General features: G+C 33.9%; 1 protein-coding gene across 10 annotated transcripts; it reads right to left on the bottom strand.

Moving 5' to 3' along the window:
• LOC125673990 (protein kinase C iota type-like) lies at nucleotides 1-27,318 on the bottom strand. Of its 10 annotated transcripts, none has more exons than XM_048910974.2 (20): nucleotides 27,209-27,318; nucleotides 21,249-21,351; nucleotides 18,999-19,120; nucleotides 16,663-16,752; nucleotides 16,492-16,542; nucleotides 15,121-15,206; nucleotides 12,665-12,799; nucleotides 12,333-12,426; nucleotides 12,102-12,142; nucleotides 11,902-11,931; nucleotides 10,702-10,719; nucleotides 9,251-9,415; nucleotides 8,791-8,888; nucleotides 8,120-8,256; nucleotides 7,928-8,013; nucleotides 7,311-7,398; nucleotides 4,049-4,174; nucleotides 3,848-3,927; nucleotides 3,406-3,611; nucleotides 1-2,171 (listed from the first exon to the last, which is right to left on the bottom strand). In XM_048910974.2, exons 2-20 carry the CDS (start codon nucleotides 21,305-21,307, stop codon nucleotides 2,084-2,086), a joined length of 1,800 nt encoding a protein of 599 aa, XP_048766931.2. In that variant the 5' UTR covers nucleotides 21,308-21,351; nucleotides 27,209-27,318; the 3' UTR covers nucleotides 1-2,083. The 10 variants fall into 10 exon arrangements, with proteins under 10 accessions (XP_048766931.2, XP_048766922.2, XP_048766938.2 ...); XM_048910965.2 differs by lacking the exon at nucleotides 7,311-7,398 and adding an exon at nucleotides 7,078-7,165; XM_048910981.2 differs by lacking the exon at nucleotides 7,311-7,398 and adding an exon at nucleotides 6,537-6,624.

Genomic DNA, 27,318 nt, shown 5'->3' with positions numbered 1-27,318 from the left:
TTACACATGCAAATGTTTTTTTTATTGTACACTGTATTTCAAAACTTGAAATATCACAACCAATAATAAATTATCTTTTAAAAAAAATCAAATCAAGATATATTCGGAATGCTTTTTAGAGTTCACTTTCTAACTGTACCATTGTTGGTCTTTCTGAGCTAAAACTATTTCTCACAATGTACATAAAAATAAATTTCACTAGCTTACAACTTTCATATAATCACAAGGACATTGAAAGCAAACCTTGTTCCTTTGGGTATGAATTGAACAATTACACCATAATTACTGGTCATTTTATTGACTGCTAATGATTCTTGGTGTTCCACTTTAATTGTTGTAAGTACACTCAATCAGTGTTGATGTTGTACGATAAGCTTTTCCTAAAAATTTTTTTTACATCTCACCTCAATACATGCCTGACAAAACAGCAACAATTTGTTGTTAAGATTTACATTGATTGTTAGCAAAGGATAGTCACCGATACATATATTAACTTTCAACTAATTTAATATATGTGTAAAACTACACATTAAAAAACCCACAGGTCTGTTGTATGGAAGACAATAATCATGTAATACAAATTAATTACTGTGTATACCTGCATATCATGTATAAGTATCATTTAACCCAATCATCTATCAATACAACTACTATTAGAAATTAGTCATAAATAAGATACATTATCGTTAAACTAATGGTATATGACGGAGTAAATCTTGCACTTTAAATTTTAGAATACTTACATTGTAGACAGGAGGGTAAACATCTAAATCATTCAAACAACTGTATATCAGTTCTCCAAATGACGCCAAACTATGATTGATGCACATTTTGTATTGTAGTACAAAATAGACAAATCAAAATGCAAAAATAACAAGATTTGAATAATAGCACATAATATGACAAACACATATGACAAATAATTCCATTGCACTTGATCTTCTAAAGCTCTATAACATTCAAATGAAACTACAAATAAACGGGACAAAATTCTACATTGCAAGTCATTGGCAAAACATACTCAGACGGACTGGACAGCTAGTTTTAAACTCTTGCAAGAGTTTCCCCAATTTACGAATTAGTAAATATAAGCTGAATTTTCACCTCAAACATAATGCAAATCAACAGAAATAATGAGAACATAATCATTAATAAGAATAAGATCTATAAAATCAGATCTCCTCTTCTGTTTTGTTATATAGCCTAATTCCACGTTTTTGTCAGTCTCTTCAAATCTATTTACTGCAGACCAGTGCCCCTTTTCATAATTTTTGTATGACCAATACCAGAAATAAAAAGCAATGCAGTTTTTTTTTCAATTCATCATTAATAGACCACTGATCAAACAGTGAAAGGTGAATAAATGGTTAATAAATCTTGCAAAGTAACTTGAAATATTTTGATGCCTATCAAACTGCAAGGTTGAGCTAAAAAAAAATCTATATTAGGCATAAGATTTTTTGTGAAAAAAGTCACTATAAACCAAGAGCGCCTTTACATGAAATAAAATGCACACTGACAACTATATCTAATTCTGTATTACAAACATAAAAATTAATCTCTTTCGTTGTACAACACTGCTTTTCACAGAAAAAATAGTGCAACAGATGTATAAAAAAAAATAAATATGCACATGAAGTTGCTCATGAGTCAAAAACAAAACATTGAAATTATGGTACAAGAATTCCACAAAATTCATATTTTTTCTCCATCCTATTAAATTAATAAAACTTATCCACTGTTAATTTACAATAAACAATTAAAGACACAAAATACACTAAACTTAACACATAACATACACAGGTATTTTCCGGTAAATCTTTCAATGCACAAGAACTTACAAAATAATTTTTCATGATACGTATATCACAAACTGAGTAACATCATTGTGCAAACAGCTGTAAATTTTCCTCACAACCCTATCCAATGCCATTTTCTCATCATTTTTCTAGCAACAGGTTGAGGTAAATGGAAAAGATTGTCTGGATCTCAGATCTGGGTATACAATTTTCTGTCTGTCTGCCTCCCAGTTCTGAGTACAAAGTTCCTGTCATCTGGTTTGAGGGTGTGGCTAATTGACTTGCTATACACAATCCTCTAGGGACATCAGAAGTGGGTTCACATACTCAAAACCATCAAACTCCGACTGCTCAATCTTATCGATTACTTTCCTGTAAAGATAAAATAAGTACATGTATGAAAAAACAAGATGTACTGTGATCAATGCTCACTAAGAATACCCCCCGCTTACCCCAATCTCCCAAAGGGTGTTGTTAATAAGTATAAATTACCTCTTTCCTGAGTGTAAAAATATGGTATGCCTTTGTAGAAGAAAATGGAAGATATAGTCCGAACACAAATTCATGGTATAAACCTATAATTTTGACATTGAGATCAAAGGTCAAGGTCATAAAGAGGTCATGAATGTACATGACACATAGTCTCATGGTGATACACCCATGTCTTATGGTATGACTATGTCAAAACCCTATAATCAATTTTGACCTTGAGGTCAAAGTTCAAGATCATATAGAGGTCATGAAGGTACTCGACACATCGTCTCATGGTGATACACTCATGTGTCAAATATGATATGCCTATGTCAAAGAACAAAGAAGTCATGGCCCTGACACGAATCCATTGTAAAAACCATTAATTTTTTTGACCTTGAGGTCAAGGTCATATGGAGGTCATGAAGGTACATGACACATCGTCTCATGGTGATACACTCATGTGTCAAATATGGTATGCCTATGTCAAAGAACAAAGAAGTCATGGCCCTGACACGAATCCATTGTAAAAACCATTAATTTTTTTGACCTTGAGGTCAAGGTCATATGGAGGTCATGAAGGTACATGACACATCGTCTCATGGTGATACACTCATGTGTCAAATATGGTATGCCTATGTCAAAGAACAAAGAAGTTATGGCCTGGACACGAATCCATTGTAAAAAACCTTCAATTTTGACCTTGAGGTCAAGGTCATATAGAGGTCATGAAGGTACTCGACACATCATCTCATGGTGATCTACCTGTGTGCCAAATATGGTATGCCTAAGTCAAAGAACAAAGAAGTTATGGCCCGGACACGAATCTGCACAGACAGACGAACGGACGGACAGACAGACAGAGTGATTCCTATATACTCCCCAGAACTTCGTTTGGGGGGTATAATTATATGCAACAGTAAACTTTTGCTTCAATGAAAATCAAGAAGAATCTACTGGTAATCTTACAGAAATATATCAAATATATGATTTCTCCAACTTTTCATTCACTTTGAGATAATGGGTGAGAAAGAGGCCATAATGACGATAAGTAGAATATCTTGACCATAAATGGTAGAGTATAAATTAATCTTAAAGAGGGATTACTGACTACCAAAAGAGATTTGTAACTCACGGGTCATCTGGGGTCAATTGTACTGGTTCATCTGTGAAAGCAGGATCAAAGTGCTCCAGGTCGCGATCAGATTTTAGGCTTGGCTTGTATGGTGGGGTGACTAGCTTCTGCTCCAACATGTCCCACTGAATGGCTCTAAAGAAAGGGTGGGACTGGATGTCATTAAAGCCTGTCTCATGATGACATCCAAGTCTCTCAGCAGGGTTCTGGGGAAGAAAAGAGTGTGCATACATTTAAACAACACAACTACAGCATATGTTGTGACTATCAAAATCTAAGAAATAAATGATACTCTCATTAAATTACATCTTATAAATGCAGTGAAATCAACATCTCATTTTTGGTACACTTTCCTCCAAGTACTACATGCATAAACAAATTGAGTCCATTCAAAATCAAATTTACCTACAACATAATTAGTTCATAAAAATACCCAGCATACCTTGTTAAGAAAGCCCTTAAGAATGGACGCTGCTTTCACGGAAAGTGAGCGGGGTATTCTAATAGTTTTCTCCAGGATAACTGAAATAATAATTCCAACATTTGAAGACCCAAAACAATGTAAAATATAGCAATCTACATGGCAATATTTTTACACTCGAAGTTGAAGTACAGGTGAACAAAAAAGAAAAGAACAGCATACTTTGAAACAGGTAATCTTCCGAGTTCTGGTCTGGGTTCTCTGCTCCTCCCACCACATCAAATGGTGACCGCCCCGCCAGCATCTCAAACATCAGTACTCCTAATGCCCACCAGTCTACGCTAAAATCTGTACCAAGGTAGTTTCCATGTGTAATGTGAATTTTATTTACTAATGTTTCACTTAGATCAAAGTAGTCATCATTCAATTTTAATTGATATCATAATATTTCATTCCAAATGCACAGGAAACAAATGAGTTTAAGTCATCTTATATTTCATAAAACTGACTGGAAAAGCGATGATTGTTTTCTGTGTATAGTAAATGTTAAGGAACTTTGGGAATGTGGACTAGCTGTGGACAAAACTGATGAAATGCATCTCTGCATATCAGATGAATTTTATTCATGTAAATATACTGTAAACCAACTTTTATTCCAATGCGAGAAATTTTTGCAAGATTCACGAGAACCTCATCATTGTGAATATGTCTTGCTGTGAACCAGTCTTTTAAAGTCTCTAATATATTCAAGAAATTGTCGGTCGTAAAATTAGTCACTGTAAACCAGTTCATCACTGGCAAATTGCGAAAGAAAGTCACCGCAAATAAAAGTTGGTTGACAATATATAAGCGTGCTCTAATGTCCACATCATTACATAGTTTCAATCTTAATAGCATTCTATCACAATATGGCAGCAAATCTACACAATGCATCAAAATGCGAAACATTTCCTTTAATTGATTTTCTCGTTAACGTTTTGGAAATATCTTGACGTTTTTCCCGCTAAAAAATGACCTATTGCTTACCATAACAAATACCCTTTAAAATATCTGTATCTACTTTTTATTCATGAACAAATTTGTTATTTCTTTGCACTAAATATGTTTTTATTGATAATGATTACAGTACTTTAATCCAGGCATTCATGTTCAGTTTGTCATAACATAAATACTCTAGAATATGAATCAATCACAGACAAAAATATGTTCTTTTTTTTCACAACACTGAAATAGAACAGAATAGATATACTGGTACTAAAGTTGAACAAAACATCTATAAACACAGTAACAAACTGCCATGCCAAATCTCCAACACCTGAATCAACATACTTTTAGTAACACTTTCTGAATATTAATGAATTAGTATTTCTTCAACTGTGGGAAAATATTGCTTTTTTTCTGGATATTTTAAAAGTTAGTAATCCCCCCCCCCCGAACAGAAATTCCTACTAAAATGAATTTTGATGTAAAATACAAATATAATTCTAAAAATACATGTGAACTTTTTTTTAAATCTTTAATTTAAAAATTTGAAAAATGCCATTTTATGTTTTTTTTTAATATTATTTCAATACATCCATTGAACTGTATATGGGATTAAATACAAGTACACTTGTACCTTTTTGTTTGAATATATTTTTATGCAAATAATGATACATGCCTCAGAATACTACTAGGTATACAAAACTCAATGCTGCAAGCTGTGCAACGATCCAGATCAATATTCAAGAGTAACAATTCAAACATTTCAAATATTTTGTGAAACACTATGCTTTTCACTGTGGCCAAGTCCAATGGCAACCAATTCGACCTTTGATCTCGACCACATTTCATTTTCAAAAATTAAAAAAAAGTTCTCCGTTTTCATTTCCAGGAAACATTTTGAATTTGAAACTGTTTACTTTCTGAAGAAAAAACCCAAAACAAAAACAGGCAAATTATCTATTGATTACCTGTATACAGGTGAGCTTTCAATTCAAAGGCCTGTAAAGGGGTTACCAGTCGTACGTAATCTGATTGAATTGTTCTTGGCATTTCCTGTCTTTTGCGCAATCATGGAGATATGGAATACATATTTAAAATACAGTGATGTTGTGTATATTTGTAGTATGTCCAAATATTGCTTAAAGTCTATTACAACAGATCCTGAAGATTTGCTATTGTTAAATCATGCAAAGAGCACACATGCAGTACAGATTCAGATTGCAGAAAAGACTCTAAACAATTGAGAAACAGTAAGGAAACAGTCTGGGGATCTCAAAGATTAAGGAATTTATCCTGCTACAAAATCCAACAAGTACTATCTGGCTAACAGGGAAGGTACAGCTTTCAAAATGATACCATACCCTTTAAAAAATAGGAAATGAAAACTTTTTTCCCTTGAAAATGAAATAAATATTTTTTGGAAATAAGATGTCAATTTTCAGAAATGAAAAACCATGTCAAACAGTCAGCTTTAACATAGATCTTTTAAACTCATTGCACATCATCCAAAAAGTTATTCCCACAAATAAAGTTGCAGACAGATACTAGTAGACCAAAAACAAAAACCAGTATGCACCTGATCTTACAGTTTATCTTTTTTTTTTTTTTTTTACTTCACTATCTAAATTTGCTATTAGTGTTCTTTAAGACAGCTAACAATATTTCTACTTGAAACATGATCTGATCTAATTTCATGACCAAGCACAGAGTTTTTTCTTAACAATACCATAGTCCTCTCCGCGGAGAACCTCTGGTGCAATATAATTGGGAGTTCCACAAAACGTATTGGTTTTGTCCCCACTCCATAGTCCCTCCTGTTAAGGTGAGAAAACACATTACAGAAAGCAAGAAAAGAGAAACGCCCAGGGATGCTCCAAAAAAGAATGGAGTGTTACTCAAACATATGAAGATGAAACTATTGTGCTTTTAATTTTCAAATATATTGGTCATAGACAACCTTTTAAAAATTTCATAATACATGTACTGTAGACGTATTTAATTCAACGGAATCATAATTTCGCAGATTATCTTTTTTTATGAGTTCCGTCGGTATGAAATTCCACTGAGTTGCATATAAATGAAAATAGCTTACACATTTTAAGTCTGCTGGTATGATATTCCGTGGATTTCATGTGACTGCAGACGTAACGGAAATAAGTTCATTTACAGTATTTCAATAATAGTTTCAAAGCCATATCATTATGTGAGTAACACATCTCCAATTCCAGGGCCCCTGGAAGATTGTTAGATGTTAGTAAAAAGCTTACCATAATCCTCCCCTCGGAGGATTTCTGGGGCTATATAATTAGGGGTTCCACAAAATGTACTGGTGGTGTCTCCAGCCCACAGGCCCTCCTACGGGAACAGGCAGAAAAAGCCATATTAATCTCCCCTACCACTATCTCCAGTAGGAATGGCCCAGGAGTTACCTCCCATTACCAGGGGAGACAACTGGCCTGAGCCTAGACCTAAAGGTCGCTAAGCCAAACACAGAACATACCATAGTCCAGTCCTTGTAAAATTTCTGGAGCTATATAATTGGGCGTTCCACAAAATGTTGATGTAGTGTCACCTGGTCGCAATCCATCCTTTATTATTATGAAATATACAACATACAAGTTAAACACCACCCCTTGCACTTTGTATTTTATTCCCACTCTATGTGTCATCATGAAAGGATTTTCTCCCTCCACCTGTTAGTCAATTTTCAAAGCAGTTTTCAAGACATTAATATATATTTTTATGTTCACTTGAAATTGAAGGGTGACAGTGTCAACCAATTATTTTCTGCAACAAAATCTGTTGATTTTATTTAAACTTTGCTAGTTTTACAGTACTTAGATGTAAGAAAATATTACTGGTCTACCTAAACATGTTTACCACTACAAACTTCCACTAGTTCCTTTTCACAGAACTTTTGAAAGTAGTGTATTTTAACATGAAAAAAAAACCCACCAGCTCAAACTGTTTTTGAGATTCAGTAATTCTATTAAAGATCATATTAAATGGTGTAATTTCGCATTTTTTGAGTAGGACAACTTTAAATATAATTATTTTCAAGATTAAACAAACAAAGAAAAAATTCACGGTATGAGTATTTTGCAGCCAAAAGCGTACCTTACACATGCCGTAATCGGTCAGTTTGACATGCCCCTCGTGATCAAGTAACACATTATCCAGCTTCAGATCTCTGTATACAATGCCTGAAAATATAGTGTAAATGTCACATATACAAGTTCTAAAAATCTAATCAGAAGAAACAAAACACCACTTCATTTCCATGCAATAAAGACTGTAGATGACTGGAACCTCTTTCATGTAGGAAATTGAGAGCTAAGCAGATCTCTGCTGAGTAGAACCGAGCATGCTCCTCGTGCAATTTCCTCTGTCTCTGCATGTGAAACATCAGATCACCCCCACTCACAAACTCAATGACAAAAAACAATCTGCAAACAAAGTAAAATAATTATTTCTTTAAATATCAATTACTATATTCTATACAAATTCAGAAAAAAGGAGTGTTTCCAGTAACCCAACCAATCAATCCATTTTTTTTTTTTGCTGCATACCTAAAATGTTGTTTTCAATGCTTTTATCACCAATTTGGAAAATAATTATGTATATTCCTACTCTTGAAAATTTAAAATTGTATAAAACAAATCTATAAAAAAAAAAAAGAAGCATGCTAATGCTGCAAAATATGTGGGAAAATACGTTTAGATTTTTTTAATACATGTATTAAAATTTTAGGTAGAAATGCAAAAACAAAGCAATATAAAACGTAAACTGTGCAGAAAAAGTTGCACTATAAATCGAAGGCTTTTACATCAGGTGATTTGTAACATTAAGATATATATCTCTATTTCCCCCCAGAGACCTACAGTACTGCATTGACTCTTATTTTTCTGGAATGTTACAAGAAGAAAATAATCTGTTTACTATTTGTGACTAAATGGATGGTTTCTTGATGATTTAATTACCTGCTGGGAGTTTGGAAACAGGAGTGAAGCCCTACAAGGAATGGGTAGTTGGTGGCCGTCTCAAACACGTGTTTCTCCGTCTGCACCCAGTCTATATCCTGTTACAAACAAAACTAGGCTTAACGTCTGGGAAAACACTCCATATTCTATCGATGTAATTATGTAATCAGGAAAATTATGGGTGCAAATGAATTTACCCCATTATTTTGCAAGATGTATATTCTCGTGACATCTGCCTTGATGAGGCAGTTATCTGATATTACCAAAATAACCTGTTTTGATACACGTATTTCATGAATATCCTGAAATCATAGGTCATTCAATTCAACTGTTGTATTCCTGCTGCATGACATTCCCTGCATTTTCTAGAATACAAACAGGACCTGACCACTTCTGCCCGGTTTGAACTGCTTCTGATTTCCTTGTGTACTCTATTACTGGTGCATGTTTAGACTCCTACCTCATCCTCATTAACAAGCTCCTTCTTGATGACTTTCATTGCGTAGACACGTTTTGTGCGTTTTTGTTCCACCATTAGGACCTTGGCATAACTTCCACGACCAATCACTCGTAAAAGTTCAAACTGATCCAGAGTTACTTGCTGAGAGTTTGTTCCATTGGTGGTCTGAAATATATTGTTTATCATATATCAATGCCACAGAGCTACATTCAATTCTTTTATTGTAATGGTTAAACATGAAAAGGTGAAATAATATTTTTAATTCTAATGGAGAATACAGATCGATATGCACTTCATCAACAAAGAACTGCAACATGAACAAACAAATTTTGCTGAAACCTGTATGATTTAATATCGTCAAAAGAAATTGAAAAAATAATTTTAAAACAAGAAAAAAAATAACAAAAACAAAAATACAAGCAATACCCCCCCCCCTTCCAAAAAATTAAATTACTCATCTGTGACAATGTAGATTCTTGATCTATTAAAAGACTTTTATTTTGAGGTGGTTACCAAGATTTAGATAAAAAGGTGAGGGGAAAAAATGAAGTATATAGATATTAAGTTCAAAAGGTGTCTTTCAATTTCTAATCCCTTCAAATAAGTGCTACTACATATTTAACAAAAATACATTTACTGACTACAACTTTGTACAATGACTACAACTCCGTATAACTGGCTTAGCACTTCTTTGTGAATCTGCTGGACAGGTAAAGCAGTGTCTAATGAATATGGAATGATGTGCTTATGAAACACTATGCCCCCAACCATGGTGAAGTCCTAATATAGTGGCAAATTGACTTTTGACCTTGACACACGACTTCCATTCTGACCTGGAATAAAGCTTTGATGTTTCAGTTCCACAGATGTGAAGTCTATATCACTTATAGTTCAGTTTTTAGAATGAAGTTTATAGTGACAGGCAGTGAGACAGACAGACGGGTCAAGAGCAATCTTCAACCTCGGGGGCACAAGAAAGAAGGATTTACCACATGACCTTCATACTGCATTTCATGCACATACAGTCTCATGCATTTAAAATTTCTTTGCAAGGAATGAGAAATGCATTGTGTTTTACTTGTTCTGATTTGTACATACTGGTGTTATCTGAAGACTTGTTTTTCATTAAGAGACTTATTGGAATAAGGTACATGAGAGGAAACAGATAATGCACACAGATCCAGAAAAACGAAGCATTTGTCCTTATGCACATGTGTTTTCTTTTACAGCTGCTCCACATCCATACATTTATGTGTTGATACCGACAAGCACAGCGACTACATGTAAATATGGCCGCCAAGACCTTTGACACATATTGAAAATATGGCTTCCGGCATACCAATACTCAAAACAAAATGCTCTCACAAAATATTTTTCTGGATCCACATAAAATGAAGTGACATGAGGAGCTATATATGATTGCAGCATTACTTTCAGAACAATAAAGTTACCTGAACCGCAGGTTGGGCCTAGACATTGAAAATAATAACACAGAGAGATTATAATGCTGTTTTCAATTCACTAACTTGTTAGACATTGAAAATAATAACACAGAGAGATTATAATGCTGTTTTCAATTCACTAACTTGTTAGACATTGGAAATAATAACACAGAGAGATTATAATGCTGTTTTCAATTCACTAACTTGTTAGACATTGAAAATAATAACACAGATAGATTATAATGCTGTCTTCAATTCACTAACTTGTGTAAATCTTTGTTTGAAAATATATTCAATTAATCTAACATCTATTTGAACTTTAAAGTTTTTATGTATATATCCCAATGTATCAGTGAGGTGAAATTTTAAGGACAATAACAAATTGTATTCACATGCTCCCCTAAAATAAGATTACAACAGCTCTCTAATTTCAGGATAATGTGATAGAAGATGAACACACAGCTATAATCTTTAAAACAAAACAGCAAAGCATCCTATCGAAAATACTGTGACTGAAGTGAAAAGAATTCAAAGCAACTAATATTAGACAACAAAAACACAATAAAACATAGACTATTGTTGTTGAGGCTCTTCTGTAAGAACTTATGGAAATGGCATTTACACTGTACAATGGAAAAGAAGCTTTATAAACGTTCTGGCATGAAATTTGACACACACACCTCCTTGTAATTTAGCAGGTCTGAAGAAATTTATCAGGTCTGAAGAAATCTAAAATGAATCTTGTTGCAAAAACTAGCAATCCTACAAGTAACTATGTTTATCAAACATATCTTAGATAAGTACATGCAATATTACCGTTTACTAAAATATTCTCTGTTCATGATGGAGCACTGATGCCACTAATAAGCTTTTTTTTAAAATAACAAATGTAATAAAAACAAACATAAAACTTCATGCACAGCAAAGTAAAAAAACAAAAATATTCCAACAGGCAAGCAGACATTGGAATGACAATGACGAGCCTGTTTTATCACATCAGATAATGTCTTCCCTACAGCAGCTTAAGTGGCATAGCTACTCCACACAACAAACAAAACGCCATAGCTACTCCACACAACAAACAGCAGCAAAAACAGACATGTGCAGACTGGTATCTCAAATGCTCAAAATATCCGCTACAGATATTTTCATTTCATTCAGACAACATATATCAACATGTCCGTGGGGAAACAGTAATGGATGCTTTACCTCGGTATCAACCTCACTTTCTTCTGTCAACTACATGTCAATAAATACTTATCAAGTATTTAGCAATAAAATCCAATCAAGCCTATGTTTTAACTGTTACTTGATTAAGTAGTTATAAAATATACACATGTATTATAAGAAATTAAATTCAGACACTCATAAAAGTTCATTTTTCTGACTTGGTCAGGCAATAAACTTACCTCCTTCCCTCCAATTTCTATTGAAGTTCCATTTTCTGAAACTGAAAGTAGCACATTAAAATGAATTATGCTCTACCAAATTAACACTTTCTTATCAATTTCAAGGTCAAATCACAACCATATATTTATACTGTGTGTGTGTAACTACTGAAGTTATTCAATTCAGTGTTTACATAGCTACTGTCTCATGTCTCGTGATGGGAGAAGCCGTTCTAATCTGGGCTGACTTACGTGTTGGGTGGCCATTCGGTTCCTTCAGTGACATATCTCTCAGGTCTGGAATAGCTTGTTTGACATCTTCTCTTGGTTCTGGCTTTGCTCCAGTCTATGAATAGAAGAAACTTTGTTCAATTTGTGACAATTTTACCTTTGATTGTACAGTTTCACAAAGTATGTGTTGAATACTGGGCAGCCTGACTATTCCTTCCATGTTTGTCACACAGATGTTACACTTGTTTTGTCACTGAAAGTCATCTGTAGCAAAAATTACTTTCAGTGATGAAACAGGCTTATCCACTTTAGTTTCATACACCGATTATTACTATTATATAGCTAAAACTTACAATGACTGGTGCTCCACACACAACCTTGAGGAATTTATGGCATCTCTTGTGGACAGCAATCTTACACTGTATGCACTTGAACCCTTGTCGTCCCAGCCCCCAGATTCTGTCTGAGCAAAAGGAGCAGAAGGCTTTCTACAAAATAAGAAAAATCTGTCAGAAGAAATGTTATAAAAAATGATGTGAAGCAAACCAACTCCGATTCTTAAAATATAGCATCTAAGAAAATGTAACAAGATGTACTGTGAGCAATGCTCACTAAGAATACCCCCGCTTACCCCAATCTCCCAAAGGGTGTTGTTAATAAGTATAAATTACCTCTTTCCTGAGTGTAAAAATATGGTATGCCTTTGTAGAAGAAAATGGAAGATATACAGTGAAGCCTCGGTAATCCGGACGCCATTAATCCGGACGCTTCACCTTCCGGACGATTTTTCTAGGGAACGAAATTTTTATACATTATTTTGCATCATTAATCCGGAAATTCGCGTTCTGGATCCGGACGGTCACTTTTTACAACAAAACGTTATAAAGCATTGAAAATTGTACCGTTAATCCGGACGGTAATTTTGTTTAGGGAAGGTCTGTGTCGGACAATTCTAGCAAGATATAAATTATAAAGAAAACAAGCCAAACTGTCTAATTGAAGCGATTACCTGTACCCTGTCAACACCTCCCTCCAATTAGGTGGTGTGTGCTTATAAGTCCGTTAAATAGCACGCGCCAATCAAGACATTGTATTGCCAATTTTCGCACATAAGATCTATATTGCGTGTAGTGTTGAATTTTGTAAATAAATCTGTAGCATATTATTTTTATAGTCTTGATCAATACCCTAATAGTATTACTAAATTAAACATCATGCCGTGATGATAATTTTTTATTAAATGCTATACATATCAGTTGTACTGATTCGTAAATTGATATCGGTTTATTCAAATCTAAAGAATGTAGATTATACTTCTAGATTCTGGATTTTATACTGTTGATTGGCGTGAAATATACATGGATGTTCATGCACATGTATATGTAGTATAAGTTTTTAACGTTTAGAATGTCACGCATGTAGAATGTACCTGTGTACGATTGATTCTTGTTACGATGTTGTAGAGCTTTATTGCTTTCGAATTTTTAAACTCTGAGTAGAAGTGAGAAAATTACCATTTTAAGGAAAATGACAATTAAATTCTGTATGTACCTGTAATGTTAGTTTCACCCGAGTTTTGTTCCGTTATTATCGCATCATGAAAATAATAGGTGCACGTGACTAGATCAAAGCAGTAGTAGGTCTTGATATTACGAGCTTAAATGATTTTGTTCTCCCGATATTGTCTTGGATAATTATAGAATAAGAAATATAAACTGTGGTAGATTGAATTTTGGTTAAAGAATGTTGTCAACTGACATGATAATCACGAAATTCTTACATCAACTTTGGACGGTGAAGATTGTTTTAACAGACCGCTGAACCCGTGAATTGTGACAGATGGAAATTACCGGCCTCTTTCAGAAGTAAATTTGTGATGAAATGTTTGAATTGTAAATGATTATGTTAGTTACTAATGATTTATCTACTTATAGTTACATAAAGTGCTTTATTATTTGTTTTAGTGCATGCAGTACACAATTTTGTATATTTATATGTAGGGGTCATATGTATGTACAATGTAAACACAGGCAAATACACTGAACACGTACATTAAACTTTAGTGCTTTGAAATGCATGTAAATGTTAACATTATCATAATTTATTTACTAATGCAAATGTTTAAATCCAATGATATAATGTGTTTAAATCACTATGCATCAATAAAGTAGGCACGTATTGGTTACTTATGCAAAGGTAGAAAATATGCGATTCAATTATCCGGACCCTTCATTTATCCGGACGATTTTGCTGGGAACCAAAGTGTCCGGATTAACGAGGCTCCACTGTAGTCCGAACACAAATCCATAAACCTATAATTTTGACCTTGAGATCAAAGGTCAAGGTCATAAAGAGGTCATGAATGTACATGACACATAGTCTCATGGTGATACACCCATGTCTTATGGTATGACTATGTCAAAACCCTATAATCAATTTTGACCTTGACGTCAAAGTTCAAGGTCATATGGAGGTCATGAAGGTACATGACACATCGTCTCATGGTGATACACTCATGTGTCAAATATGATATGCCTATGTCAAAGAACAAAGAAGTTATGGCCCGGACACGAATCCATTGTAAAAAAACTTTAATTTTGACCTTGAGGTCAAGGTCATATAGAGGTCATGAAGGTACTCGACACATCGTCTCATGGTGATCTACCTGTGTGCCAAATATGGTATGCCTAAGTCAAAGAACAAAGAAGTTATGGCCCGGACACGAATCTGCACAGACAGACAGACGGACAGAGTGATTCCTATATACTCCCCAAAACTTCGTTTGGGGGGTATAATTATGTATGTTTACCTTTGAGAAACGCTTGGCTTGAAAGAGATGTCCGTTAATTCGGTACAATTTCCTCCACCTCCTTGCACCTTTTCTGTACATATTACCTATGAAAGTGTGACAAACAGTCTGAGATTACAGATTGTTACACTATTAATGCATGAATTCGATAAAACATTTATGAATTACAGGTAAACTTAGATATCTCAAACTTGTTAGGACTGAAGGAAAACTTCGAGATATCCAAAGGTTCAAGAAATCAAAGTTAATGAAATTGACACCAATATTGTGTAATGTTTTATGTTGTTCTATTTGACTGGTAAATAAACACACTTTAAGCGGTAAAAGTTTTAGTTCAAAATTAAGGATTTAAAAAAAAAAAAAAAACGTCTACATGTACTTGCATCTGCATGTATATTGAGTATCTACTACTTTATTTGATAATGCAAAGCTTACAATTTACGAATTTTGGCTGTTTTTCATAGCGATAATCACCATAAGAATTTCTGATACCCGGGTTTGTGTTACATGTAAATGATAAACCAATCACTGTAATAATTATGAAGATAATATCGTTATACAGTAATTTATGGAAATAGTAAACGTAAACAAAAGCACTACAGTTATAAAGATGAATTTGTTTTGATTGTATGAACTTTGTTTCCTTTTTACATCACTGCCACATAATCCAACTATCCCCCGGGTTGGATACTGGGTCCTTCGTAAGATTGTTTATCAGACAAGATGTGTACTGCAATTTTTTAATTTTGGGGCTGATGTTCATAATAAAAAAGGTCTTTAATTGTTTAATTTCTTGATGCCCATATCACTTTGATGTGTTCAGTGTTTACCTTGATCTGTAATAGCATATGTACCGGTAAGCGTGTATTACGAGAAAATTTCAGTACTCGCCCCCGCGCTGCTTGTTTAATTATCGTGTCATCTTACGTATAAGTGTGCATTTCATTATCACCTACAAACTCCCAATCTGCATAATTAGATAAAGCTCCCAAATCAACAGCTTGGGGCTAATAAGGCGTGATTATCAGCAATGGTCCCATGAAGCCCATGCTAGACCTAATGAAAACGTCCAACAGATCGTAGAATTAGCATATCAGGATGGTTGTGTACTCAGGAGTGAGGACTTCTTGGACTCACGAGATAACACATGTGTTTTATCAATTGGGACCGTAAATCTACTTCGAGATAGGCCAGGTATTCGAGAATTCCATGTTCGAGATACATGTACCAAGGTTTTTTAAATCACGAATATAGTAAAAATAGGCCGGGACCGTTGACTCACTTCGAGACATCTGTGGTATTCAACATATCGGTGTTCGAGATACCGAAGTTTACCTGTACGTCATTTTATCTTTAAAACAAATAACATACGATCTTCTCCTCTGCACGGCATTCCAGGTCGATCAGGTATATTAGGGAAAACTGGAAACATCAAAATTCGTAATGTTGAATGACCTGACTTAACATGTGAGATATACATTCTTTTAAATTTACAACCAAGCTATTAATAACATCATAATGTGAAAATGAGGTTTATTGTACCATGGAGGGTTAGCTCTGAGTCTTTATTCAGATCATACAGTCGAATGGCCTCATTCAGCTCCGTCTGGGAGGATATTGTGCACGGGTCACCTGTCCAACACAGAGCAATGATTAGGTTTTGTAATTTGTATAAAAAGTGCCTTTACTGGACAGTGACTTTTCTACAGGCCCTTCCCCCTCAAAAAAACCTACTTATTTTCCCAATTTAAGCCCCCCCCCCCCCCCCCCCCAATTTGCATTGTTGTTTTTGATGGATTGAATTTTTCATGTTCAATATATCTAAAACTGAACATTTTCTATGATTTACAATACATGGTGAAGTAAAATATTTTGTATTGTTTTCTTTAAATTTCAATTTGATATAACTTTCTGGTGTACTTGGATTTTTATACACTTATATTGTACACCATTTTCGGGTATGCTCTTTCTGGTCGTCTAATTAGTTTTTGCATTGAATTTCAAATGAGGATTTTGATAATTTTGAATGTTCTCCAAGTTCTTGAAATGATGCACTAGACTGTGGGTAAAATTTGAGAAAAATAATCCTTCATTATTTCCTCATGTGGGATAGGGAAATTCCACCTCTGGAACAAAATTCACTGTTGACTTGGCAAAGCCTCGTCCTCGACTGTGAATCGTGTCCCCTCAGCGGAATTTCCCTATCCCACACTCGTACTAATGAAGGATTATATTAAAATCATTGCAAATCAACTAAATAAATACTTACATATTGTATTTTATATATCAATTAAGATTAATTACAATATTAGTGATTTTTCCCAATTTGATAAAAATGTTGATTTTACCCATAAGGGTTCAGGCCCCTTGTGAAACAATTGGCCCACAGGCCTTATTGGTCACCTTAGTATTGATAAGTTAAAAGTATCACTAGTCTCAAAGACTACAAAATCAAGGAAAAAATTCCTGTTTGTTTGGAACACTTAAGCCAATTTCTAAAATTCGACAAAAGTATAAAACAAGATGTGTTCTTAAAACTTCAATGCCCTCGAAAGTGCCTATATTGATAAAAGCTTTACATAATATATTAAAAATATATGCAACTTTAACAGAACATGACTAAATTGGACCCATCCTAGAGTCAAAACCCTGATGTTTCCATATTCACAATTTTGGTACACCCTTTTTTGCTTTTTACTAAATATGCATTTAGTTTTTATACAGTATCAGCAACTTAAAACAGTCTTTCAAATGATAAAGACAATAATCACTATAATAATTTTGGCCCCACCCTAGAACCAAACCTTTAACCCCTAGGATCATGAAATTTACAGTTTTGGTATTAAAGGACTACCTACTCCTCCTAAATATCTATCTAGTTTCAATAGCATTAAAGAAAATACTATTTAAAAGTGTTACACATTTACACTATATAAAACACGTTTGGCCCTGCCCTAAAGTCAGAACCTTTACCCCAGGGATCATGAAATTTACAATGTTGGTAGGTCTCCCTTCTCTAAATCACAGTATATTTTGATTTTCTGACACATGTGGTGTTGTAGAGAAGATTTTTGAAAATGGGTTATTTTTTTGGCAGTTTTTGCCTTGTCCCAAAGGCTTCGGGATCCAAGAGTCCTGAAATTTACAATTTATGTCCCCCTTGTCCCAAAGATGCTTCATAGCAAATTTATAATGAATTGGATTGGTAGTTATCATGCCTCAGACAAAATTGTTGAAATCTAATTGGTCAGATCCTGTTCACATGACGTCGTGAAAAAAAAGTATAATGCGAGAAAAATCTGTATTGAGTGAGTAATTTATTGTCGGGTTCAACTTGCAGCCGTGACAAAATTGGCGAAGAGATAAGTTGTATGATACAGACCCCCATATATACAGTTAGAGGTATTTGATGTGATAAATTTGTTACACAGTTAGTGACCTGATACGGAAAAATACATGGTGTGAAAAGAAAACCCGTATTGCCTCGCCCGATACGGGTTTTCTTTTCACACCATGTATTGATATGGGTTTTCTTTTCACACCATGTATTTTTCCGTATCAGGTCACTAATTAACTGTGTAACTAATATTATCAAGAAGTTAAATTTAAAATGATAATGCACAACACACGTCACACACCAATATTGCAATAGGTCACCTGAGTCTAGACTACCCAGGAAACGTAACAAGTAGAAAAATCCCTGTAGCGTATTGTTAAGTCCGATACTGAATAGATTAAATGTAAAGGTAATTGAATCTAAAATGTTAGATTATATAACAAAATATCCTGTATCTCTCTCGCATTAAATATTTATGACATCAAGTTTCTCTTCTATGTGCCATACTAAATAATTCAGTGTGCTTGCTTTAATGACAAACCTTCTTCATCCAGCCACTTGACAGTAAATGGTTGCTGGTCATCAAATTTGCAAATGTCTTTGATTTCCAGACAAAAATCTTCAAAGGAGATTTCTGGTCCTATGCTTGTAATGAGAATATCCCTATAAATTGTAAAGTTCACTTATTAATAAGTGCTCATAAATGCATGTAACAGGTATTCATAAAAAGGTGCATGGCTCTCACAAGCTCAGAAATTTGTGTTACCCCTTCAACACTCCAGATTTCTTGAGTCAGTATATGTGCAGTGACAGTATTTTTTTGGCAATTTATCATAAATCACAAAGTTTTCCCTTTCATATCAAAACAAAGTGGTACAAGTTACAACAAAAATGCAAAAACCAAAGCGAAGAAAAATGAATTGTAAGGGTCTGATTTGGTTCCTGACAGTGACTTTCATCTTTCTAAAGCAAAGTTTTGTTACTTTATCTTGAAATGAAACATATGAACAGCTTTCTGATAATTATCATTTATCCAATATACCAGTAATGTCACAAATGTCTGATTTTTCTGGATTTTTGAAATTGATATAAAAGTGCACATTTTTGTACTATTTTATTTCCATAAACATAGCCTCAACTAGAGAATATGATTCCCATAGTAGGAAAATAAATCATGTTATCATATTTCAATATGATAATTCTATAAAACACATTATCTGATTGGTCTAGACAGTCACATGCAAGGAAGAATAAAACTTAAACATATACCCATCAATGTTTCGTTTTTTTGATAAGTACTGTTGTTTTCACATATAATCTAATGTGATCAGATTTTCCGGATCACCACACTGTGTTTTTCTGATTTCATATCAGTATCCTCTGAAACTGATGAAATCACAATGCAGCAACGCAACATTTTATGTGGAAAACATCGACCGCATCACAAACAAGACCGTGTACACAAAAACTGTTTGTTTGTGTTTTTGATAATTTGGAATAAATCTTTTGTGACACTTTACTTATAAACAAGGAGGTATATGATAAATTTTTCGTTACTACAGTAACTTGATCCGAAGAGTCATATCACGTCTCGTTGACAACTCGACATGATCTTTATGATTGTTGACAACTCAACATGATCTTTTTGATTGTGTATTCACATATGGAAAAGACTTTTAAAAGAATGAGTGCAGTCCTTCATAGCATTAAAAATAAACAATTAAGAATTAGAAGTTGTACAAAATTACTTTCATATTTAACAACTTAATATATGACAATTTTGGATAAAATTTTGATAAATTGGGAAAATATACTTTATGATGTTTCTATTTCTAACACATTCATTGTGTCAATTACATTATCTTCAGAAGCAATAAAATAATTAATGAAGGATATAGGTGTTATTTAGTTTTATGGCTCCTAATTTGCCCTATAAATAAAACAAGAGGCCTCATCACTCACCTGAGTCAATTTGGCCCTGCTGTTGTTCAGCTGTTGTGATTTTAAAAGATTTTTTAGCAATCAATATTCCCATGAAATATTTTGCCCCAACCTAATCCCAACTATGAAACAATGTCACAAGGTAAACAAATCTTAATCAAAATTAAAATAAAATATATAGTTAGGGTTTTTTAAAAGTAGGTCAAACTTCAATGTCAAATCCACAAGATCAAAAACTTTGGTACTGAAAGAAAGGTCTGTCACAAGGGCATAAAAAACTTGAATCCACACAACTTAGGAATATTTGCAGTTTGATATTATTTAGTGTGGCCCTGCTAAATCTTATAAATTTATTTATTTTAATCAATTTCCTGTATATTCCCATATAAAACTTTGACCTACTATTGTGACCCCATCATACCCCTGGGCTCCTGAATGAATAATCTTGAATTTGCACTACCTGAAGATGCTTTCATATTATGACTAATCATGGCCCTGCTGTTCTTGACATGAAGATTTTTAAAGAGGTTTCCCTATCTATTTCCATATAGAACTTTAAACCCCTATCATGACCCCACCCTACCCCCTGGGCTGTGGTTCTGAAGAAGAAGTTGAAAAAGTTAAAAATTTACAGACAGATAGACACTCGCCTGAAAAATAATCAGAAATGCTCACTTGAGCTTTCAGCTCAGGTGAGCTAAAAAGCAGAATCATAATATATAAAGCTCTTTCAGTTTTCTTTTTTTTAAAACAAAACTGTAAGTCTTTTGATGAACTAGCTAATACCCATGTAACAGTATTAAAGACAGAGACTCACCGTGTATAGATAATTGCTTTACACAGTACTCACCCATTGTACCCTACTTTCATGCGCACTGCATCATGTTCTTCACTTTCCTGTATAGGCATCTTGGCTAGACGTTCGTCTGCAAAATGAAGTATCTTGCAGCAGACTGAAAGAACAATATTGATTTTTATTACTTAACAGATCTTGCAGGGCAGTTAAATGAAATTATCCCGAAAACCTGTTACACAGAAAACTACAAAGAAAACATTGAAACTGCTGACTTTAAGTCTTTAAATTAAAGAAAGATATAAAAAAAACAAAAAAACAAAAAAACAACTGCTTTCAACAAAATGCACATTCCTTTCCCTTATATTTTTTTTTTTTGTTTATGAAAATTCTCTTTAACCAAACATTTTGATTAGAGAATTCATGAAACTTCCCAAGTTTTTCACCTCAAGCAAAGATGAACATTGCTTTTTAATTAACATTTACTACCTCCTAAAATTACATCTATCTATTTTATATATATCTTAACATGAGCAATATTTATAAATCTTTTTTTCTTTCTTTTTTTTTTTTTATATAGAAAACATGAACTTTACTAATTAAAGATTATCATTTTCTGTGTGAATATACATATATATTATTACTACAGTAACTTGATCCGAAGACTCGGATCACGTCGAGTTGACAGGAGCACATCAACAGATCACACGAGACGCGAAGAGTCGAGTTTGATCTGATGATCCATGCCTGTCAACAAGACGTGATCCAACTCTTCGGATCAAGTTACTGTAGTAATGATAAATTTATCATATACCCCCTTATGCATTTTAAATCGACATTTATAAGATAATAAATGTAATCCAAATTATTAAAAACACAGACATACCATACAATTATGTTTTGTGTACGCAGTTTTGTTTGTGACGCGGTCAATATTTTCCACAAATAACGTTGCACTGATGCATTTTGACGTCATTGTGACGGTATCAGTTTCAGAGGATACTGATACGGAATCAGAAAACCACAGTATGGTGATCCGGAAAACCGGATCACATGCTGTGAAATCCACAGTATCAAAGAATGATACATTAATTGTTGGGTATACATGTATAATAAAGATAATGAACAATCAACTATTAACAGAAGTTGGTGGTAGATAAATAACTTTAACAGAAGTTGGTGGTAGATAGATAACTTAATAGAAGTTGGTGGTAGATAAATAACTTAACAGAAGTTGGTGGTAGATAAATAACTTTAACAGAAGTTGGTGGTAGATAAATAACTTTAACAGAAGTTGGTGGTAGATAGATAACTTTAACAGAAGTTGGTGGTAGATAAATAACTTTAACAGAAGTTGGTGGTAGATAGATAACTTTAACAGAAGTTGGTGGTAGATAAATAACTTTAACAGAAGTTGGTGGTAGATAGATAACTTAATAGAAGTTGGTGGTAGATAAATAACTTAACAGAAGTTGGTGGTAGATAAATAACTTTAACAGAAGTTGGTGGTAGATAAATAACTTTAACAGAAGTTGGTGGTAGATAGATAACTTTAACAGAAGTTGGTGGTAGATAAATAACTTTAACAGAAGTTGGTGGTAGATAGATAACTTTAACAGAAGTTGGTGGTAGATAGATAACTTTAACAGAAGTTGGTGGTAGATAGATATTAAACTTTCCTAAGGCCTTACAAACTTAAGATTAAAAGAGAATCCATGAATTAAAAATAAAAAAGGGTCAACTTCTTCAGTACTGACAGCCAAAACCAAATCCTATAAAAGTATGTTAATAAGTCACATACACATGGGACGATGGATATGTGAAAAAGCTGTACCACTAAGAACAAGCATGAAATAATAAGAATATAAAATGGTTATAAAATTCTCTTACTGTCACTACATGTATCAGGTTAAGATTCTTAATGTAAATCATTACATACAGTGATTGGGATAAGCAAGTTGTCGAATGTGACAATGGCGCGTTAACAGCCAGTGTCAATGTGACATTTCTAAAATGAATGCACCATATTGAAATTTTTATGTGACGTTTTAAAATGACAAGTCCGAGAGATCAGTAAATTAATCTAAACACTATACTGACAGACTGTATTGCCATAGGTAACTTTAGTTTTATTATTTGTGTTCAATTTACGTTTTGCCAAAGTTAGGATTCTCATTGTGATTTTCTATTTTGACGTTTCCGCGTTGTTGTCCCCTTCTGCTCCCAAAAGTGTCTACTGCCAGTACTGGCTTATCATTCACGTGAAAATTAAAGAAAGTTTGCCCTTTGTTAGGCTTAAGAATTTTTTTTCACAGCATCTCCAGTCCGTGTGCATTAAAATTGCAATTTAACGGTATTAACCAATCAGATAACTTTTTACTTTTTGATTAGACACTGAGGAAACCTAAGTCATACTTGCGCTTAAAAGAACGTTCAGTTGTACTATTATTTAAGCATTAACAGAGATAAAGATTTTTCAAGGACTTAATCAATATAGATTAAGTGGGTGGGGGATCAGTTGAAAAGTTAGTATATCTACGGAGTCAGTGTGGAAAATCTCAAACTAGGTATATCGACGATATGTTCCACAACGGCGCCGTGTTTTCAATATTCTATGCGCCATTTTTTAATTTAATGTGACTATGGCGCAGGGTTCATGCTTATCCCAATCATTGTACATATCTACATGCAATGTTCTTTTTAAAATCAATTCGTTCTTTATTCTATGATACTAAAGGTAAAAATAAATATATCACCTACAGTTAATGTTTTTAGCTTCAATCAGATATACATTACATGCAATAACCATTGGAAATAAATTAGTTTAGAATTCTAGGTAAAAATAAATAAATGAAGTACTTATTTCAAAACACATTAATTCAAAACACATACATGTATCAAAGCACAACTCAAGGCTTAAACTTTGATAGCATGTACATTAATGTACAGTTAACACTAGTAACATTTTTAAAACAGGATTCATTGTTTATAAACATGTCTTCCAAAAAGAGTTCCCATGACAACCAGAAAGCATTAATAAATGATAGCAGTTTGAAACTTCATACTCCATTAAGTCTCCACAGATTTTAGGAAGTCCACTTCATTAAAATTTGTCATAAAATCAATACACTTCTGGCAAAAGATGCATATAAAGCAGACAAACTAATGACATAAAAAACTAACACACCATTTATACCCCAATAGCTTCTGTCAATCTGAATTTGCTAGTCAAACTTTTCAACAATCTGGTATCGCACATTACACACTGGAACTGCCCTCGCTAGATTGGTATTAGAAGTGTAACAATATGACAATATTGTCGTTATAACAATCTAGATCGTCAATACAACCTCGCATTGGGTCAAATGCTGTCTGACGTGTTTCATACCGATTGTTAAAGTAGACCTATACACGGCCTACGTCACAATCAAATGTAAATGCAGAACCACGTGTCCTTTTTTCCGAAATGTGGTTTCAAAGATATCAATTTGATTTTTTACATGGCAATATGATTGTCCGATATTAATTCCTTCCAAGGCGTTCTTATCAGCTGCGGTCAAATTTTGTACAATGTATTTTAAAAAAAAAAAAAGGGGGGGGGGAGAGCTAAAGATGATTCAAGCTTTAGATAAAAATCGGTTGGAGAACAGACAACATTTTGGCGGATGAGGGAGTCCGTGAGGTACATTGACTATTCATGTATGTAAAAGTTTTACAATGATCCATGTTCAACATATGGAATTACGCGGGCATCAGAAAGTTGCATGGAGAGACGGATCGGAAAGGGGGACCAATTCATATTTCCACCAGCATCATAATAATAATATTATTTCTTTTGTGAGGATCCGGGTTAAAGTAGGTCCTCAGTACCACAAAAACAGAGGCCCTGTGTCACAGCAGGTGTGGCACGCTAAAAATCCCTACTCAAAGACCGTCGGCGTCGAGCATAGGCCTAAGTTTTGCAGCCCTTCACCGGCAATGGTGACGTCTCCATATGAGTAAAAAATTCTCGAGCGTAATAATTGCTAATTCAAAACTATACAGCTGTTGAATCCAAATTATCATGAACAAATACATGGTAAGCTTGTGTAAAAATAAAAATTCACACTTCGCTGCTCCAGTGACCACAGATGTCGTAGTTTTGTTCGCTGCTCCAATGTTGCAGATATTGATGCAAGCTTCAAAGAACGGCGCAAGCTTCAAAGAACGGCTGCAAATAATTTTTTTATTTCACCGACCGTCATAAACTTGTCATTTTTTCCTCATCCCCTCTCCTGTTTTTTAAAATTATTGGGGTGGCATCTGTATAATGCGATTACAGTGTAGTTCCTTATTGAGATTGCATCTACATAGATCGGCGTAAGTGGTGTACATGTACGTATATCCAATTTATGTACATACAAATGATTCCATGATAAAAGATATAACACACATTACACACATGCATTAATCATAATAGCAAAACTATCAAAATTCAGTTTGTTACTTTCGTTTTACATTCACATTGGGACAACTCGCCCCTAAGACAACCCGCCCCCTCTTCGGGACAACTCGCCCCCTCTCTTGAGATAATTCGCTCCTTCATATCATACATGTTTACAGTTATTATTTTTGGTCTAAATCCAAGAGGTGTATTAGCAAAAATTAATGAATTTCTTATAGATAGTATATACATCACAGACAATAAGACGTGTTCACATAAACACCGAACTTCGTGTCTTTTTATGCAAGACGAAGGATTTTAGTGAAAATCCAGTGTTTGGGTTCAGTAAATTCATCATCACTTTTATGTACATGTAAAATATATAATTTCAGAGGAAATAAGTTAGTGTTTGGTATAGGGAGAGTATTAGCTTGGTCTACAGCTGACATAGTATAATTATCAATAATCTGTGTCTGTTGTTAAATCTAATTGTTTGATTTCCCCCATGCTGTTATAAATTTACTTCAAATGTTATGAGTTACTCGATCATCATCAGAGTTCTTAACACTTTGAAATCGCCGCGTAAAAAGAATCACACCGCGTAAAAAGAATCAGTAAAGCAAAGCCGTTATACAATTTCTAAAATGGGAATTTTATTATTTTTCAACGGGTATTAGTTGAGAAACGCATTAAAAGATAATTACATGAATCAGAATATTCATGCTTCACCTTTACACTTATGTATTACTATATCGATAAAAAAAACACCTACACCCTCAAAATTTTCTCAGTATTAGAGACATTTAATCAATTACCTGAAGATCAGTAAATATAATTTTCCTCGCCAATTGATTTATGAAAAATATAACTTTTTCTGAAATGCAATAATTAAATATGTGTATAATTCTATTAGAATTTACCATTCGTGTTAAAGTATGAAAGAAAAAGACGTATCTTTATTGGGTTAAAAGTGTAAATAACACACACAAAATAAAAAGTGATAATATATTTATATATAATATTGGGGGCGAGTTGTCTCAAGAGAAGGGGGCGACTTGTCCTGAGAGAGGGCGAGTTGTCCTAAGATGGGGCGAGTTGTCTTGAGGGCGAGTTGTCTTGGGGGCAAGTTGTCCAGCATTCCCTGTTACAAGTGTCAAACATTTGGTGAATTCACAAAGAATATTTCCATTTGTGGGATCAAGCTGTGTTTAGCTAGCACAAGTCAGTTTCTCCCATATAACCTTACTAACTTTTACGGGCAAGATCTGGCGAAAACAGTATGATTTCAGTGAACAAAATTTACAGAAAAGTTCAATGCTGTAAAATATTCAAAGACAAATTACAGAAAAACTTGTAGGGAAAACCGGAAGTTATGCTGATATCGAGCGATAGCATTTATAATGTGAAAATCATCTATATTATCAAAAATGTTCTTTCACGCCTATGGTTGCGTATGGGGTGCCCTTCTTTAAGTTCTTAGAATTCCAAACACGAACCACACAGTCAGTACACATTTAGTCTACATAAACCAGTAACAATACTTTTAAAGTCAACAGAGGAAGAGAGATTTTAAGTAACTAATGTAAACACATACTTGATATTGGGAATATCTAGGTCAAGTTCTGAGCTTTAATCACACAACAGTCCTTACTCCAACTCCTCACTCAGTTCCTCCATGTTTACAATCTAAACCGGAAGTCACGT

This window comes from Ostrea edulis, chromosome 1, assembly GCF_947568905.1.
Source record: "Ostrea edulis chromosome 1, xbOstEdul1.1, whole genome shotgun sequence".
Classification (NCBI taxonomy): domain Eukaryota; kingdom Metazoa; phylum Mollusca; class Bivalvia; order Ostreida; family Ostreidae; genus Ostrea; species Ostrea edulis.
This window is presented reverse-complemented; position numbering and strand designations above follow the sequence as displayed.